Source organism: Astatotilapia calliptera, chromosome 15 (genome assembly GCF_964374335.1).
Source record: "Astatotilapia calliptera chromosome 15, fAstCal68.1, whole genome shotgun sequence".
Lineage (NCBI taxonomy): Eukaryota > Metazoa > Chordata > Actinopteri > Cichliformes > Cichlidae > Astatotilapia > Astatotilapia calliptera.
Genome location: NC_137436.1, coordinates 12,692,345 through 12,710,844, shown reverse-complemented (window position 1 = coordinate 12,710,844; position 18,500 = coordinate 12,692,345). Strand labels below are relative to the sequence as shown.

Sequence of the window (18,500 nt, the reverse complement as noted above, 5' to 3'; positions counted from 1 at the left end):
AGCTGCCTCATAACATTCCTCAACTTATCTCCTCGTTATCGGGCCTTAGTCAACATTTTTTGCTATTCTGTCATCAAGTTTAATACACGAATAGAAGTTCTGATCTACTCTAAAGTAACTTTAGATGTGTAATGCATTCACATGGATCTGAAATGAGCACATTTTCAAGACTTTTTTTTTTCAAGAGATACCTGCTTTTGTTTATTACTGCATTCATTTCATTATGTCACTAACATTGCTCGGTCTTGGTATTCTTGGCATGCTGCAGAGTTCACTGCATGGTTAAACAATGCACTGAGCTCGTGTTTGCAAGAGAGGAGAGACTACACCTAATGCATTGTTTCTCTGTCCTCCCATATTAGATTACACAGCATGACTGGACACAACAATCAGGTTAGCTAGAGACCCAACCCATGTCCACTTATGCAGCAGCTCCACCCACTCTCCTGACCCTGCAACTTTGATACCTTGTGACTACACAACCCTTCTTTGTCTGATTAGCAGTTGCTCCAACTGCAGTATTTTCTTAAAATTTTAGAGAGGAAAAATCCAAAAGTAGTATCTCCCAGTGTGTGGGGGGATTTTCCACGTTCTAGTAAAAGGCCCAGAGATGTTCCTGATAGAGCAACACAGTGTTTGCCCCTGAAAAGAGTAAGTATAGGGCTGCTGATTTTGCTTTTAACTGACCAAAACCATTATCGCGTTGGCTGTGGAACAGCCTCTCTGCCAGGGCCGCTGGAAAAATAACAATCTGCTCGACAAAAATAAACACACAGCTTCTTCGAGAGCGTAGACCGTCGGACCGTGAGTCTTGAGTGTGCACATGCTCACTGATTGTCTTCAGAGCTTCGGTTTTTACCACATAAGCAAAACTTTCCTATGACCCGAGAAACTGTGCGCCCTGGTGGGTGGTGGTGTGAAACATTGGTTTTTATTCACAGGTTATGGTACGTGACATACAGTACACTTTGTACCTGCTGCTTTTTCAAAGGTTTGTAGCTGCTTGTGAAACACAAACAGTCAATGTTAGAAATGATAAAAATAGTTAACACAGTCATTAAGCAAGTGTTAGTCAGTCTTTATACTTTATGACATACTGGGTTATTTTTGGAGACTTTGAGAAAGGTTACCTCAGCTTTGTGTTGTATATACGTTCAAAGACAGTGTGACAGTGAGCTGCAAGAGTGTAAAACTAATTACACACAGGTCTATGGAATTTTTTTTTTTTTTTTGCATGTTTTTCACAGCTTTAATTTTCAGATCAAACTAGTTTTAATGTTAAACAAAGACAGCCTGGGTGAATACAAAGTGCAGTTTTTAAATGATGATTTCATTTATTAAAGAAAGAAAAATGGTCCAAACCTACTTGGCTGTGTAAAAATTATTAAAGAAAATGTTATTGCCCCTAAACCTAATAACTGGTGCCACTCTTGGCAACAAGGACTGCAATCAAACAGTTATAATAACTAGAAATGAGTCTTTTACATCACTCCTCTTTGCAGGATTGTTTCATTTAATTAAGCCACACTGAAGGGTTTTCAAGCACTAACTGCCCTTTTAAGGTCATGCAACAGCATCTGAACTGGACTAGGCCAAAGTCTTCATTTTGTTTTTCTTAAGCCATTCAGTGGTGGACTTGCTGGTGTGTTTTGGATCATTGTCTTGCTGCAGAACCCAAGTGTAGCTGAACTTCAGGGCATGAACTCATAGTTGAACATCATCCTTCAGGATTTTCTGGTAGAGAGCAGAATCATGGTTCCATCAATGGCAGCAAGTCGTCCTGAAGCAGCACAGCAGCCAGACCATCACACTACCACCACCATATTAGACTGGTGCTATGATGCTCTTTTTAAGAAATGCTGTGTTAGTTTTATGCAGATGTAACGGGACTCAAACCTTTCAAAAGCTTCAGCATTTGTCCCAAATCAATTGAGGATCATCTGTTTTTTTGGCAAATGTCACATGACCCTTTGTGTTCTTTTTGGTCAGCAATGGTTTTCTACTTGGGCTCTCCCATGGATGCCATGTTTGCCGGTCAGTTTCATACTGTTGAATAATGAATAATGTTAGAACTGCGCAAATGAGGTCTGCAATTCTTTAGATGTTCTTCTGGGTTCTTTTCTGACTTCCTTGGATGAGTCAGTGATGCGGTCTTGGACTAATTTTGGTAGACCGATCACTCTTGAGAAGGTTCACCACTGTTTTAAATTTTCTCCATTTGTGGATAATGGCTCCACTGGAGTCTGCTTCTCCTGTCTGTATACAGTCCACAGTGATTTTCTAACTAACTTTTTAAGGGTTGACCTTGAGCTGCTTCACTGAAGAGGTTTTTAGTGTCTTGAAGAAGTGAAAGAATGAACTTTATGCACATTTTGTTTTTGCTTTCTTATCCATATAATCACTTTATGACCCATCAGCCTCACAGTAGGTCATGAGCCCCTGATACACAAGGAAATGAAAATTGAGAGCAGGGATTGGGCAGGGTGGATTGGAGTGGATCCTGTATGGGCAATACAAAGAAAGCATGTGTGTCAGTGAGTGTACTTTTTCCACTAGACTCTTAAGTAAACAGAGAGCAACACACCTAAAGGAGCAGGTGAAGCTGGTCGAAAGTTGGAACAGTTTCTCAGACAAACAAATTAAAAATTTTATGGTTCCAGATTATTTGTAACATTTTGGGGTATGTGCTCAATCACCTCGCTTAAAGTCTGAAAATAGAAAACTGCCGTAACAGCGTAACTCTCAGTTTCTCAAAACAGAAACAAGCTGAATGCTGAAATTCAATATGCACACGCTCAGTAAAGATCTTTATCCACCCATGGAAAACAAGCAGGATTAATTCACCTTAGCAGAAGCTTTAAACAGAAACCAATGTGTTCAGACTGTTAGATGTTGACAGAAAGTCTTGATACTGTTATAAGCAAAGTTATTGTGTTCGTCATTTTGCATCTACTGTCAATTTAAAGAGACCCACACAAACCAAAGACCTGATTAAATATACAGCATATATACTGAAATAAGGCTCGTGCTTCCGTTATGCTCACTTCTAAAGTCAACAATTAACATTCAGGGTTGGGAGAACTGACAAGGAAGTTTTTCCTTCCTATTCTCACCAAGTGCTCGCTCAACAGCGCCCGATTGTTGAGGTTTTCTCTGTATCATTGTTGGGTCTTGGTGCTATAAATAAAACTAGTATGCGCTTCATATATCAAATTAGGTTTTTGGGTTTCGTTTTTGTTTTCTTTAAATATAAATGGTCGTGACAGCTGCTCCCTTATTCACCAGCTGTCTACATGTTTGATTTAGCAACCTCAAAAGGGGATTTGGGTCTACTCCTGGGCTCAAATCAAGGATCTTTGACTTGTCAATGTGGAAACCCATACAATATGGAGTCACTCCATGAACTATGAAAGAAAATGTAAAATATATTGATAATTTTGCCATTAGTGTAGAATTTCTGCATAAATTATTTGCATTTATGCTCGCTTCCTCTTTATCAGGACAATCTGTCCTTCTGAATTTGAGCCAGTATTACTTATACTCACACAGAAACTGATACACCACCTTTTAAATGGCTTTTCAACTGTAACCATGGTGACAAGCGCTCTACAAGACCTGCCCAGGTATCGTCTTTCCACTGATGTAAATGACGAGTTCCCAAGCAAATGTTACGCTGCAGTGATTCATTTTACAATATTCAAACTTTATTGGTTTAACATTGTGAAATTAAAAGGCAACACTAGGAAACGAGGCAAAAAAACCAAAAGAAACCCCCAAAACAAAACAAAGTTTAAGAGGAAGTGGGAGAAAAGAAGGGCACAAAATAAGCACAAAACTTTTTAGGAGGCATTCTGGCACCTGCAGGAGTCTACATATGGCTATGTGAGAGGGGAAAGCCCAAAGGTTGTACCTACAAGACTGATGGCCTTTAACAAAAACAAACAAAAGCATTAAACCCACAAGAGAAAGGAGGAAAAAAAATAAAATAAAACATACACATCTCTCTCTCTGAGCAGAACACTGATATGAGAGAACTCCGCAACCAAACGAGTTTGGATTTTGAATTTGAAATCTTACAAAAGACAGAAAGCAAGGTCATCTGATACAGCAATTGCAAATTAGAACCAAAGTGGAGTCACCATGTGACCATTTGCAGCGTGGAGGAAGTGTGACTTTACAACGCTAGAGGTTTGTGGCTGTGGTTGCAACTTTACTGGTGAATTTTATCTCTATATGCGGGTGAGAGGCTGTCCAGGCCACATGCGTGCTTTATTAAGCTGAAACGTAAAGGATTCAAATCACTAAAGCAGCACCTTTGATTCTGCTGTATACTTAAAATGCTGCTTCAATGGCATCGCTTGAAAGAATGGAACACAGTCAACCTCTCCCTTCCGCCCCACCATGCTTATCACTGCTCGTTTGATCAAGAAGTTAAGGCCGATTGTGACATAAACAGACATTTAAGCAGAATACGACACAGAAAACCACTTCACAGGGGCCTGAAAGTGCTGAGTCCCATCGTTACTTAATACATGTGGCATATCATTTTGCAATACAACTTTATATATCTATAGATATATCTATGAAATCAACTGAATAAGGCACTTTTCCTTAAAAAGGTGCAGGGACTGCGTAGGTATCTTGTAGAAGTTGCAGAGTAAACACAATGGAGATCAGTTATCCATGGATATCAACATTTGATGGTTTGTAAGGAACGCAGCGACCACGCTGAACAGAGTTGCACAGCAGCCCACTCAGCAGCTGGGAATGAACTCAAATGTTTCTTTTAAATTGGCCGAAGGGACTCCACGTACAGAGAGTGAACGAAGGGGTGCAGCTAAGGCAAAAAACTCTGCAGCCTACCTGCCACACATGGGTCTTTGGGCTGTAGCCTAATGCCATCAGGTGACTGTAGGTTTTAAAGGCGTGTTAATGGTGAGCAGCAGAAAACGTGTAATCCAGAAATCACGTAAGCAAAAAAAAAAAAAAACCCCAAACCAAATCAAACAATAAGAAGAAAAACATTTCCACTGAATGTCTTAAAAAACAAGCTGATCATTCATTCATTATCTAGTAATATTTCAGGACGAATATTTATACAAGCATTTTTTTTCTATTTTTTTTTTTGGCTAAACCATGAAAACATTTACAAAAGCAAAGATAGAAAACAAAGCTCGTCAGTGCAACGCTCAATTTCCATGCCTAAACTGAGAACTTTGGCTTGATGCACACTGATTCAAGGCATTCTTTCAACTAGCATATGGGCCAATCACAAATAATCAAGTGTGTGTGTGCGCGTGTGTGTGTGTGTGTGTGTGTGGGGGTGGGTTTGTTTTTTTAAAGTATACTGAAATCCCTAAGAGCATATGCAAAGGAAGGAAAAAACAACTCCAAGCATCCAGCATGCAAGAGGGGAAAAAGGCATTTAAAGAAAACATTCCTGACACTGGCAAGCAACTACAAGAAAAAAACAAAACAAAAACAACAACAACAACAACAACAACAAAAAAAACAACAACAACAACAACACAGGATGTGGCTATGTACAAGAGAAATAAGAAAATAATCACAGTTAGCAGCAAGCTAATCAGAGGAATCGGCACAAGCTTTAAGCACAGCCACCAAGCTGTTTCTTCATTCACAATCCTCTCACTTAACATGGCAAAAATCCAAAATCAAGAGGTGCGATGCTCATTTGACAAAAACAACAAAACAGTCAAAACAGTCCAACATTTACCCCTATTCACTCTCTCTGATTCTCAAGTTTTTAAACACGCCCAATATTCTCCCCATTTCTTCACTCAGATTTACAACACCACTCTAAAACCCCCCTCCCTGGTTGAACTTGGAAAACATGAATTGCGAGCTTTTAGAGGGTAAATTAGATGCTAGAGTACCTTTAAGTACTTTCTACAAAGTTACCACTGAAGTAACTGTGGGTTTCATGCACTGAATATCTGTTTAACTTACAGTGGACCCCCCCACCCCCCAAAAAAAGACCCAGGCCCTCCTGTTATCACCATCTACTGTATTCACCAACATTAAAGGCTCTTCAGTCCAGCTGCAATACGATGGTTCTCACGGCGATACAGTTCTCTCGCTCTTATAAACTAATAAACACTCACCCCTCCTTCTCTTTAAGTCATATAGGACATTAAAGGCACTTCACTGCTTTCACTGTCTACATCAAGAAATGTACTTACTATTTAAAAAAAAAAAAAAAAAAAAAAAACCCCCACACAACAACAACCCAAAACTTCCCCATTCTCGTTTTTAACAAATATTCTACCATCATTAATTTTTGATCCTTTCAATTACTCCACAGAATAGAACAGCCAGCTCCACGTTGGCAACCCGTGCATGGACAATTTGACACCGGTTAAGATCAGGAAGTTTGGGAGATTAATGGCTGGGAAATGAGCTCGATACATGATTTATTGCACTGAGCTGCCCCGCTGGCAGTTGGTGTTTTAACATCTTGAATATTAGGATGGAAAGGTAGGATTCAGCAGGAGAAAACACACAGCACTCCTAAATGTTACTGGAGACACCCATCAATAAATAAGCCTGTTTTTTTGTTTTATCCACGACATTGGATGATTTGGTTCTGCTTTTATCCCCTTTTTAAAAAAAAGAAAAAAAAAAAAGAAAAAAAAAAAAAAAAAGAATCCCCGCCTCTTTTACATCATCTATGAACAAATATACATAATACAGCTGCACAGAGGGGAGGAAACCACAATTTAACAGGGCAAAAGCAAAACTGAATCATCAAAGTCGTCGTGTTAAAGAGCAGTTGTGATCTCAAACAGTGTTTCCAAATCAACGTGACCTCTGTAGCTGTACGACTCCTGAGCCGCTTTGTATACATGGATAATTCTTTTAACTCTTATGTGGCCTATTTAACTGACGAAGGTATGAGAAGGAAGGCTGTAAATAACACAACCCCCCTTCCTTTCAGATTCACTGGGAAATGGTCTTTGCAGAAATGAGTAACTGCATGATGGAGGTGGGAGCAGCTACCAGATGATGTAATCCATATGCTCAAGGCCTGAATGCCTCGTCACTGAGGATCTGTTTGGCTGTTGATTTATCACACATACGGGCATGCGTGGGTTCCTCTATAGTGACTACAACAGCAGCACTAAGGGAGGCTAGAATCACAAGTGCCACAAAGATGATTGATTACAAAATTAACCTGCTTGAAAACACTGTTTGAGACCACATGGATGAGTGTGTGCTGATCAGGGAGCTTTCTCTGAAAGGGTCTAGTTGGCGAGGATAGGTCAAGTGCGAACTTTTCAAAGGGTGTGGTAGTTGCGGTCCTTGGACTTGCAGAATTTGTAGAGGAAGAAGATGACGGCTTGCAGCCCCAGGACCAGCACTATCCCACCGATGAAGCTTGCGGCATCAAAGGTCGAGTTCTTGTGAGGGGCGGTTGTCGGGCTGACTGTTGTGACAGTTACAGCTGAGATGAAAGTTCAGAAATCGGTTACTGATGTTTCTGTACATTACAAGACAGACGTAAAAATCGTATAGTTTCTGAGACTTACTTGAAGAAGTACTCGAGGAGTTTGAGTGTGTCGTTGGTGGATTGGGGGTAGCAGTAGGAGTAGTAGTAATGGTTCCATTCTCTGTAGTAGAATCACAGTAATTACCCATCTATTAGCCTCAAAACAAGCAGGTTATATCACAAGTTTCAGTTTGTAATCCTTAAGATTTAAATTTCTGGTCACTGGTCCTGATTTAACACTATAGCTACACTTTGATTAGCTAGAGTGTAAACACTGGATAAGCAGCTTTTCTTTCCTAGAAGATGGCAAAAAAGAGACGAGAAGGGGCAAGGAAATAGCACGTATTTCAAAATCCCATGGATCTGATGGGGTGTTTGGTTAGTGCACTGAGAGATGTAATATAATATAATATGATATAAATAAAATAATTATAAGATGTGGTAAACAAAATGCTAAAGAAATAATAAATGATACCAGCAATCACCAGCTGCCATTAAAGACAAACTGATTTTAGTTTTCAGTTTGTGCCTGCACTGTAGGAATGACCTTGTTGTTTTTGTATCAGTCATAGGCTTGAACTGAGCAATTCATGCGTCAGCTGACACAGTTTAAATGTTGACTCCGCTTATTCAGCACACACCAACAACGTTAATAGTTTGGATGCACTGAAATCTGATTTCATGCTTCATATGATGCAAGTTCTTTTCTAAACAACAACAACAGAAGCAGAGGGCAGTGAAGTTAGCTAGGAATTGGAGGTATGGTGCCTGTAATTTAAGCAGACCTGAAAATAGACTGATCCACACACCGAGCAGCTCCCGCAACAGGAATTTATCTGCTCTGTATGATGTTTTCCTCAAGCGTCTTGAGTCTTAAAGAGGATTTAAAAATTCAATTCTGTGTTTTTTTGTTTTTTTATTTTTCGCTAGAAATCTGATCAATAGCCTTGTGTTCAGAATCAACCATGCTACTGCACAACGGGATGTGCTTGTCTGTTTGATTGTACCCTGTAACTCTGATCTAACTTTTCACCTAAGGCTTCATTCACACAGGCCAAGAGACCCACTGGCAACCACTGATCGCAATGGAAAAAAAACGAATATTCTTCCATCAGTTAACATGGTTGCGGCCAGTTGCTGTGAAATCAACTGTAACCCTGCAGGTCTAAAGACCTGTCAGTGGCCCCAGTAGTCACTGGTTGCTAGTGAAACGTTTGCACTCTGCAACCACTTGGCAAGTGATTGCTGAAGGTTCTTACATGAATCTCGCTGCAATTTTCACTGTGTTATTTCAAATTTCACTAAAACCTAACTACAAATATAGATGAGAAAGTATATCGCAAGTGTTTGCAGACAAGTCAGCATTATCAATACAAACTATAGGAAAGGCCAACCCAATCAATAGGTTTTGAGTCCAGCGCTCTCTTCAAGATGGATCTGAAAATGTGACATCAAGGGTCTACGTGCCACAGATTGGCTAGTTAGTTGTGTCACTTGATGAATCATGAGAGTCTCCTTTACAAAAATCACAACTGCCATTTTTGAAAACCGGCAACAAGGGAAATGGAAAATTAAAAAATTTACACAACAATTCCCAAGTCTGACAAAAAGCCAGTTTGTACTTCATCATAATGGGTAAGGAGTCGAGTTGATCCACGTAGGTATTAATGGAAAGCGGTTGTTAGTTGTCGCAATAAAAGCCACTAGTTGGAAAACACAGCAGCATTAGGTATCGAAATCCATGAAACTCTTAAGTATTACAACTTTAAGAGATCACATTTTTATTAATGAGACCACTTCAACATTAGCACAGACTAGGGCTGGGCCATATCATACCGTTCACAGTAATACCGGTATAATTTTGAGCAACGATAGAAAAATGAAATATCGCAATAGAATATGGGTAAAACGCGCATGCGCAGTGCCTTTGTTTTCATATGCATACGTCGGAAAAAGCATGGCGGCGAAAGCAAAAAGTTGAATGAAACGGATGAACCAGAATTGGTTTGTAAAACTGCTGCAACTTCAGTGGTGTGGAATTGGTTTGGCTTTCGTCCGTCAGACACACAACAAAGCACTATTTTTGGTAGAGCATGCTAGCGGGCCGTCGTTATTACCATGTTTTTTGGAAAATACGGCGCACTTAAAATCCATCCTTTGATTTTTCTGAAAATCGACAGTGCCCCTTATAATCCAATGGGCCTTATGTATGAATTCTGGTTGTGTTTACTGACCGCGAAACGATTTTATGTGCTACACGGCGCTCGAAAATCTGTCAAATGTTTTAGTATGACTTTGCTAAGCTACAAACCCGCACCGCTTGATGGATTGTCGGAGCATTACAGCTATCGTAGTCAGGAGCCTGGTGGAGTGATACGTACTGTGCTTCAACATAATGTGTGTGTGTGTGTGTGTGTGTGTGTGTAACCTCTTTTTAGGTTTTGTGGATATTATACATGGTTATGCTGAGGATATGTCGGCCAATTTCCACTGGAAATGCCTTTTGGTTAAACTGTCAGCAAGGAATTTGCACTGTTACATTTTTATATAACTTTAATGCACATAAAACAGCTGCTTGTTTAAGTGAAAATACATTGATGGGGTTTTTTTTTTTGCACTAATAAAGTTGTGGAGTTGTAAAGTATTTTGTCTAGTGTGAGTTATATCGTCAGTTATATCGTTATCGCAAATTTTCAAATGTATATCGTGATAAATATTTTTGGTCATATCGCCCTGCTCTAGCACAGACAACAGGAGGGAAAAGCTGAGGATTTCAGGGAATGGTTACCTGTGGTGTTGCTGTTAGAGGTGGTGGGAACAACAGTAGTATGGGGGGTTGTAGGATTGGGCGTACTCACAGAGCCTGAAAATGGACAGGGAACCAGCACCAAAAGAGGAGGTAAAGAGGAAAGCAAGATAAACCACTTAAACAACAAAGACATGTCACAACAGTCTACAACAGCATTTTTTTAATGTTACAAACACAAACAAATAGGAAAAACAGGAAAAGACTCAGACACTCAGACTGACCATTAATCAACACCTTAGTTAGTGAGACAAACAGAATCTCTTAGAGCCCAAAACATCATGTTAAAAAAAACACGTAAAATGTTAATTTACACTCTGGTGTGTAGAATAACAGTTTACTTTTAAACCTACCGGAGCAGCTGGCGTTGATGCAGGAGTCATTTCCTTTTAGAGTCCCATTGTAACAGCCAAAAATTGCTGAAAGACAGAAAAGCATGATATTTTAAATGACCGGTTTATGATTTATATTAATTACATTTGCACAAGCAGTTAAACTAGTGTCAGCAACGGTTAATTACTGAAGTTACGCTCATACAGATTACAGAAAGCAGCCACAAGCAATAAAAACACACTCTGTGTACTCTAAAATAATATTCGATCTAAAAGAAAAGAAGCATATGTGCTAAGATGACGCTTCAAATGACGATCTCATTTATACAAACAGCGATTTGATCTGCAGTGAAGCAGTTCTAATTCCTTATCTCCCCCAGAGCGGTTGCTCACACAGCCCCACATCCTGCAGTCATGGTGTCTTTTTATGTTCTGCTCCGCCATCATTACACTTCCGTTTCATTTACTTTAAAGCTGAGCATGTCTCACACTAGTTTGTTTTATTTTTACTTATTTATTTCAGATAATTGGATACCTTCTCAGGGATCACAGAAGTATTCAGATTCTTTAGTTAACTATGCGTAAAAACCCAGCTATCCAAAATAAAGCAAAACAGATATGTAAAGAAAAATCTTTATCACCTGTTGTCTCCAAGTATTTCACCACCACTTATTTAAACTGAAGGTCATGAGGGCTTGAGCCTATCCCAGCTGTCACAGGATGACAGGCAGGGTACCTATTACAGTGCCAACACAGAGAGACCGATGACCATTCACACTCAGGGCAATTTGAAATCACCTCTTAACCCAATAAGTATCTTGAAACAGTGAAAGGACGCCGAGTTATCTGGAGGAAACCCACACAGGCACAGTTTATAATCTAAATATGGTGGAATGCCCGATATTTCAACAGGAAACAGTTAAAATGTTTTTGTTATTTATCCTATAACTGTGTAATACATTCATACCACATGGATCGGGAATTCTCTTTCATCAATGTTGGTGCGGTCTGAATTCCTCCACCTGCCCACGAGCTTGTGAACCCAGCATCCAAATAACTGTGGAAGCTGAGGGGGAGGGTAATCTGGACCCCCCACCCCCCTGCACCACTTAATAGACAGGCAGTGGAGCACCTTCTCTAACATGGCAGCCTTGTTTTTTGTTTTCCTTTTTTTTAATTTATTGTGGTTCTTTATTTAATTTCACTTTGTTTCCTACTTCATTCTTTGTGTAATTTTTGCTTCGTGAAACCATTTTGCATTCTCATATCATACAGTTCATTTTCCAACTTGTAGTTTTCACTTAATGTTTTGGTTGCAGTAACTTGGGAATTTGCCACTTTTTGGGATAAACAAACCCCACAAATAGAAATAAAGAAAGGCAAATTAATTATAAGAAGCAATTTCATCTTTGGCTTGTTGAGGTTTAATCTCTTGCGTATGCGTTTTAAGTCACCTTTAAGTAACCTGTAACTAAAGTGGACTTCAGCCCCAAAAACTTCCAGACATTTCTTGCAGAGCTGCATGCAAGTACCTGAATACTCGACTCAATCGGATCAAACATACAGTCAAAGTCCATGTAATGTCTGATTGTGCCCGTGGAAGACTACAGATGGTAATCGCCATCAGAATTCACAGCTAGTGAGTGGATATCATGTTTTTTTCCTCCTACTTGCTCTACTCGGACAGCATCTCTCGCCTTAACCAGTCGAAGCCTTTCCATTAGTGAGAATATGTATGAGGTGGATTATTTCCTTTTGTGTGCAATTCCCCGCCTTAATTCTTCAAACATTGTTGGAGGGTAATTTGTGAAAACAGTTTAAGGCTGTCAAAAACGTGGAGACACAAGTTTCCCCCTCAAATATAAAGTAGAGTCATTGAGTTATATTCCCTCATCGTTTTCAGCTAAGGTGACTTCACCTCTGTTTTCCAGCCTGTTGGCTTTGGTCATCTAGTTGTATGACATTTTAGCAAATAATCTCATTACTTATTAACCACGACAGAAGGGGACTTTGCCCTTCCATGAAGTCTTTCCAGACCCAAATACTGACAAGAAGTTAAGCTGCAGGATTCACTGCTTTACAGACTTCATTAACAGGAGCAAATTGAAATTCCACAAATTCAGTCAATTTGTGAGAGTTTCTCCACTGCTCAGCCTGTGTCACAGTGACGTGACAATGAGTCACTCCTGTCAGCAGCACCGTGTGACTATACATTCTGTCCACACCCAGCTTCACAGTGCAAGTTTCACTGCTGCTGTTCAGCATGAACCACGTTTTACTAAAAGCTTTTGAAACGATTCTGCAAGGATCAATTGGCAAAAATTATTAATTGATGGTGTCCAATTAAACTCCTGAAGTGTATGATGTGTTCCAGCTGAATGATTGGTCTACTTGAAGGCTATTTTTTTTGCAGGAATGTTAAAATGCTGGCTGTTGCATCTCAAATGTAAGAAATGCAATGTTTTTCATTCTGAAACATGACCGTAAATAAAAAATTAAAATTAAAATACAAAGAGTAACTCGATCATGAGGAGCAGTTTTCACCCCTTTCAGATATGTTAAATACAATAAAGTCTAATCTGCAAGGGGGAGGGAAAAAAAAAAAACACTATATACATCCCTATTATTAAATTTTTTTACTTAAAATCATTTTAATTGTTTATTTATTCCATGAATATCAGTGACAAAGCCAGGAGTCGCAAACACACGGCTTACTGTCCCATCTCCAGTGACTCTAAGGCTCTGCTGTACCTCAATTGTGGTGACTAGCATGGATGTATAAACATAAATGCTTAGACCTCCTGAAAACGTAAATAAATGTCCTTGAGGAAAAATAGCGAAGTGAATCAGCTTGCTTTTACTAACAACACTGCTCTCTTTATTCTATGCTCCATGTGCTACTGAATGTTCCTTTTTTGTTTACTATAAATACAGTTCAAGCCAGTAGGCTGCTATTTATTTATGTATTCAATATTCTAGCTCTATTATTGAACAATGACATACTAAATCATAAATGGTCCACTGCATAATGGTCACATGTGGTAAAAGATTTAAATTACACCTATTAATAATGTTCATAAGGTTAATTTATACTTAAAAGGCTCTGTTACTATTAAGAAAAAATAAGCTATATCAAAAGCTGAAGGTAAAAACACAAGTTAAGCATACCAACAATATAAAAAACAGACTAAATAAATAAGTACTTATTTGAGTCTGGCTCTTGATAGCAAAGGTTGCTGACCCCTGAGCCAAGCAGGGCTTTCATTTATCAGGAAATCTTACAGGACATAAAAACAGTTACTGAGTAACAGCAGGCACGCACTTTGCTGTCACTTGTCTACAGGACATTGATTCCTAACACAGTCTTTAAAGGAAATATCTTTTCACCGTCAGGACTCTGTTACAATAAGCTGCAGTAACATCTGGTGATGGGATAAGCCATCAATTACCCTTGAGCTCGTCTTTTTGTGAAATCGCTCTCACATTGGTTTATGAGCATATGGAGACATTACCATCCTGAATACAGGAACATCATAAAAGGGGACGGTTTCCATTCACTGCGCTGCACCTGGTGCTGTAAAACGTCATCATACACCACCTTTTCTTGTTACACTATAATCCAGAGCAGCCAAGCCCAATGACCCTCACCAGGTGGCTGCCCATAAATTAAAGACAAATCAACTTTTAACAGCAGGCGAGTCTGAAGCGGTTTACTGAAAGCATCTTTGTCTGAACAAAGTCAAAAATGACTCAGTAGCTGTATTTTCCACTCCACAAAGGGCTTATTTTGTGGTCTTGTGTATCAAGTTGTGCATTTTGCGCCTTGGACACAAGCGACTACCAAGCAGCTACTGAATTATAATAACTGGTTTGACAAGCTTATGATGCAATGTTTCAGCATAGAGTGTGTCACTGTGCTGCTCAAATGATTGTTGGCGTATTTGGTAGTTCGCTGCCACAACACACAAATGTGCAGCTCTTCCCTGTTTTTACGCACATCCTGCTACCTTAGGCTGGAAACTTAAATGACTCATTACCTTACCAACTGTGATTTTCAAGAAGCCCACGAGCAAGTAAATTCGAAATTATTTGCCCGCCTTGTATTTCACACCTTGTGTGTGACCAGACCCTGCAGGCAACGTATGCTGAACCACGAAGGAAGAGCATTTTTCCCCCCTCCTTCCTTTCACTCTCAAATAGGTCAGAGAGATGTTATCTCACAGCCAGCTGTGAAAGGTAGGACACGCTCTCAGCCTTTTTCCAAAATGGTGCCATTATCATCACCACCCGGTAACGTCCACAAATTGATGTCAGTGAAAGTAAGTCGCACAGGGCCTCAAGCATACCACAGAAAATAGCCTCATCTCAACCTGCACTTAAAAGGCACTACAGAGCGTGCGTCCACACATGTAAACTTTCAAGCTTTTAAATACCACGCATCAGGGAAATGACGCTGAAGACCTGTTTATACAAAATCCCTAAACCAAAGATAAATCTAGTTATGACAGTGTAGGAGGCGGTTACTCGCTACATCAGTGTGGTTATGCTGCATTTCACAAAAGCCGACTTGGACGTGTCCAGAGCTGACCTTTCCGGTTTTTGCTTAGTTCACTTCGAAGAGCTGATTCATTCACGACTGTGTGAGAGGTTTAGCTGTAGGCTTACACCAGGACTTTATAATGCAGCAGGCTTGAGAGCGGTTACAAAAGGCCAAGTAGACAAAACATGACTCAAGAGTTCTTATCTTATTTGGATAGAGTGGGGGGAAAAACTGCTATCACAAATATTTGTGAAATAAAACTAAAAATTACTAGAAACCTAACAAGGCTATCTTAATATATTTTCTGAAGATTCTGGGCTTTTGGCGTCTGTGACTTGTGAGTTTTCCTCTCCATCCGTGCGTAAATTGTAAACCCTGGCATATGTCTCCTTTGGGAAACCTACCAATCCAGTCCTCTGAAAAGAGGCACCTAACCGCCATCTCACCTCTCCTGTTTAACCACCCAACAAATCTTCAGGCAGTGTGCATCATCGTTTCCCTTTCAGAGACAAAGCAGGAGGGGGTGTGGGATCAACTAATCTGAATACAGCTTCTCATCAGTAACGCTGTCAAACAGGTCAGCTCCCATGAGAGGTAAAGCGCAGGCACCTGTCTTATTAAATTTAACTGTTGCCATTTCGCTTCAGTGGCCCAACCTGTGATACAGTTGAGATTACAAAGAGTTCTTTAACCGAGCCTAAAGGCAGAAGATTTCCAGGCTGAGATCACCAGATACTTTTGTCTCAAACTTGAGGCTTAAATTATAATGAAGAGAGCTTATCTTTTATCCAATCTCCACACTCTTTCCTGCACTTCTGCCATTATCCGCTCCTTCCTTCAGTTCCTCTGCACAAGGATATTGCAGGCTTCCTGCCACACATCCCCTCACTTCCTCTCCCGATCATCATCTTCACAAATCACCAGAGACCTGTGCTGTGTCTCCTTCCATAGACACTGCACAAATATATAACAAGGTTCTCAAGGGTGATACAGTTAATATCCCCCTGGTGGGCCTCCACCACTCATGAGGATTAAAGAAGTAGCGTGCTTTAACCCAAAAATGACAGAAGTTTAATTGTATAATTTAACTCCTATCTGCTGACTCAATTTGTGCAACAGACCTTTTATTTTTAGAAAACAAGATCACAATACCTTGATCTCTGCTTTGCCCATAAAACCTGTAACCTTATTTCCTGGTAAGAGTGTGAAAAAAAAAAAACAACTAAAAACAAAACACACCAAACCACAGGGGGAGGATGTAGTGAGTGAAAAGCCGTTACTTAGCCAGGAAATTATTTGTCATGTAGTTTTAGTCATGGCAGACCCTTGTAACTGAATAACGCATATTTCACATCACAGCCAGCACACTTCCAAATTAGGGCAGCATATTTCCTAACTGCTGTGCAAAAGAGTATAAATCAGGGACACGTCAGAGCAGGTTTGACTTTATGACAATAGAAAAAAAAGCAGCACAGAAATGAAGGGAATCGAAACCCTAACCAGAACTGAAAATAAATCTAAATGCCCCAAGGGAGAAAAAAAGCCCCTTATTAATCCCCCACAATCAATTTAATATAACAGTAGCAGAGCATTGCTCCAAAGTTGGCTTGCATCGATAATTTACTTCCCAAAACCAGCCTGTTCAGATCCACTGGCACCAGCTGGGGATACCACATTAAGCTGCTGCTTGGGCTTTAGGGAAACAGGGATGAGATCATTGCTTTCTATACTGGGAATTATGCAACCAATAAACCCCAAGGCTTCTGGACATACAAACCTTTACTCTCATGCTTCAAAAATACAAGACAGGTACTCACATGAGCAATTACCCCAGTGGCATTCAGCGACTTCCACACATTTATCACATGAAGTTTGCTCGGAACATCCATCTGCAAAGAAATCAGATTTTAGTTATGGTTATTTGTCATTTAAAGTAACTTCCAATAGTTTCCCTGTAGATCACCAGAAGGTGGCCAATTTACACATTTAAATCCTTTAAGCACAGATCATCAAAGCAAGCTGGTAAAAAGATCTTAAAATGTGGCTAAACTAACCCGTTTATATTTCATAACAACCCAGTCAGATGGATATGACAGTTTGGCTTAAAGCGAGTGTCACAATTCCTCTCAGAGGTCGCACCATGACACAAATAATCCCACTATAACGAGCTCAAAAACAAACGCTAGCTAGTCCTCGAGTCCTAAGTGGCCAGCGTGGACATAAAGATGACAAGCTGCTAGAAGGAAATAAGGTGGGGTGGTATTTTATTTTTACGTAAAGCGGGACATTTTTTTAAAATAATAGGAGGTGACCGAAAATGGAGCCAAACGGGCAGGGAGATATATCTGTTTCCCGGGGGTGGATATCCGGCTAAAGAGCGGGGTTGTAGCTAGCTACTAGCTCGGCGACGAGAGGTCGCGAAAACTTACCTGAGTCTGCCGCGACCGCCGCGCCAATCAGAGCCAGAGCCACCGCGAAAAACACCACCTTCACGTACATGACTGCGGACAACTTATTGCTGAGCCTGCTTCAACAGGGGTGGAGAGGGGGTAAACGTATCTTGAGAGAAGCGTCGAGAAGGAGACTCGGGAGATTTCACAGCTACCCCTCTGTGTTGCGTTTCGTGCCGCCGCTGTTCCTGCTGCTGCTCGCTAGCTTCAACACTTCCTACTTGACAGGTCATGTGGCAGCTCCTAGGGAGGGGTGAGAAAAATCAAGAAATGGGTCGGCAGTACGTCAACAACAGGGAAGGGAGGAGGGTGTCTTAAAGCGAGGAAGAGACTGCACTTCTGATTGGCTGAGACCCTGTTTAAAACACCTTGTGAAAGTGCACCTGTGCCTCAAAACACGGTTAAAATAACCTCACACTGAAGCCGGGGAGGGCCTAGCTAATCTTTTACATCCACTATCCCTGCTCTGCATATGTCCAAATTATCTCAGCCCTGCCTCTTTTTGTCTCCAAAACGTTCAACCTGAACCGTCCCTTTTATTTACTCGTTTCTAATCTTGTCCATCCTAGCCCCTCCCAATTAAAAATTTAACATATTTAACTCTGACAATGAAGGAAAGCTTACATGTGAGTAATATTATATTGAGTTTGTTGACAGATTTAGGACAAGCCTGAACTTTTTATCCCGACAGGGTGTTGACCCTGTGGCTGTTTTGCTTTGTGGAGCTATTTTGTGGCTTGGTTTGGTTGCACTTGCCATGTCAGGGAGAAAGGGTCGCTGCAAATCAATGAATCGTTGTTCTGAGTCAAGCATTTCCATCCTGATGATGCGGGTCTCTACCAAGAATACAATGCCCATATTC

General features: G+C 40.3%; 1 protein-coding gene across 2 annotated transcripts; it reads right to left on the bottom strand.

Moving 5' to 3' along the window:
• Positions 1 to 6,375: 6,375 nt before the first annotated feature.
• On the bottom strand, positions 6,376 to 17,903 carry cd164 (CD164 molecule, sialomucin). Of its 2 annotated transcripts, XM_026142263.2 has the most exons (6): positions 17,618 to 17,901; positions 17,006 to 17,077; positions 10,670 to 10,735; positions 10,299 to 10,373; positions 7,551 to 7,631; positions 6,376 to 7,465 (listed from the first exon to the last, which is right to left on the bottom strand). In XM_026142263.2, the coding sequence occupies exons 1-6, from the start codon at positions 17,685 to 17,687 to the stop codon at positions 7,299 to 7,301; spliced, it is 531 nt and encodes a 176-aa protein (XP_025998048.2). In that variant the 5' UTR covers positions 17,688 to 17,901; the 3' UTR covers positions 6,376 to 7,298. The 2 variants fall into 2 exon arrangements, with proteins under 2 accessions (XP_025998048.2, XP_025998049.2); XM_026142264.2 differs by lacking the exon at positions 10,299 to 10,373 and having other exon boundaries at positions 17,618 to 17,903.
• Between the last annotated feature and the right edge of the window lie 597 nt (positions 17,904 to 18,500).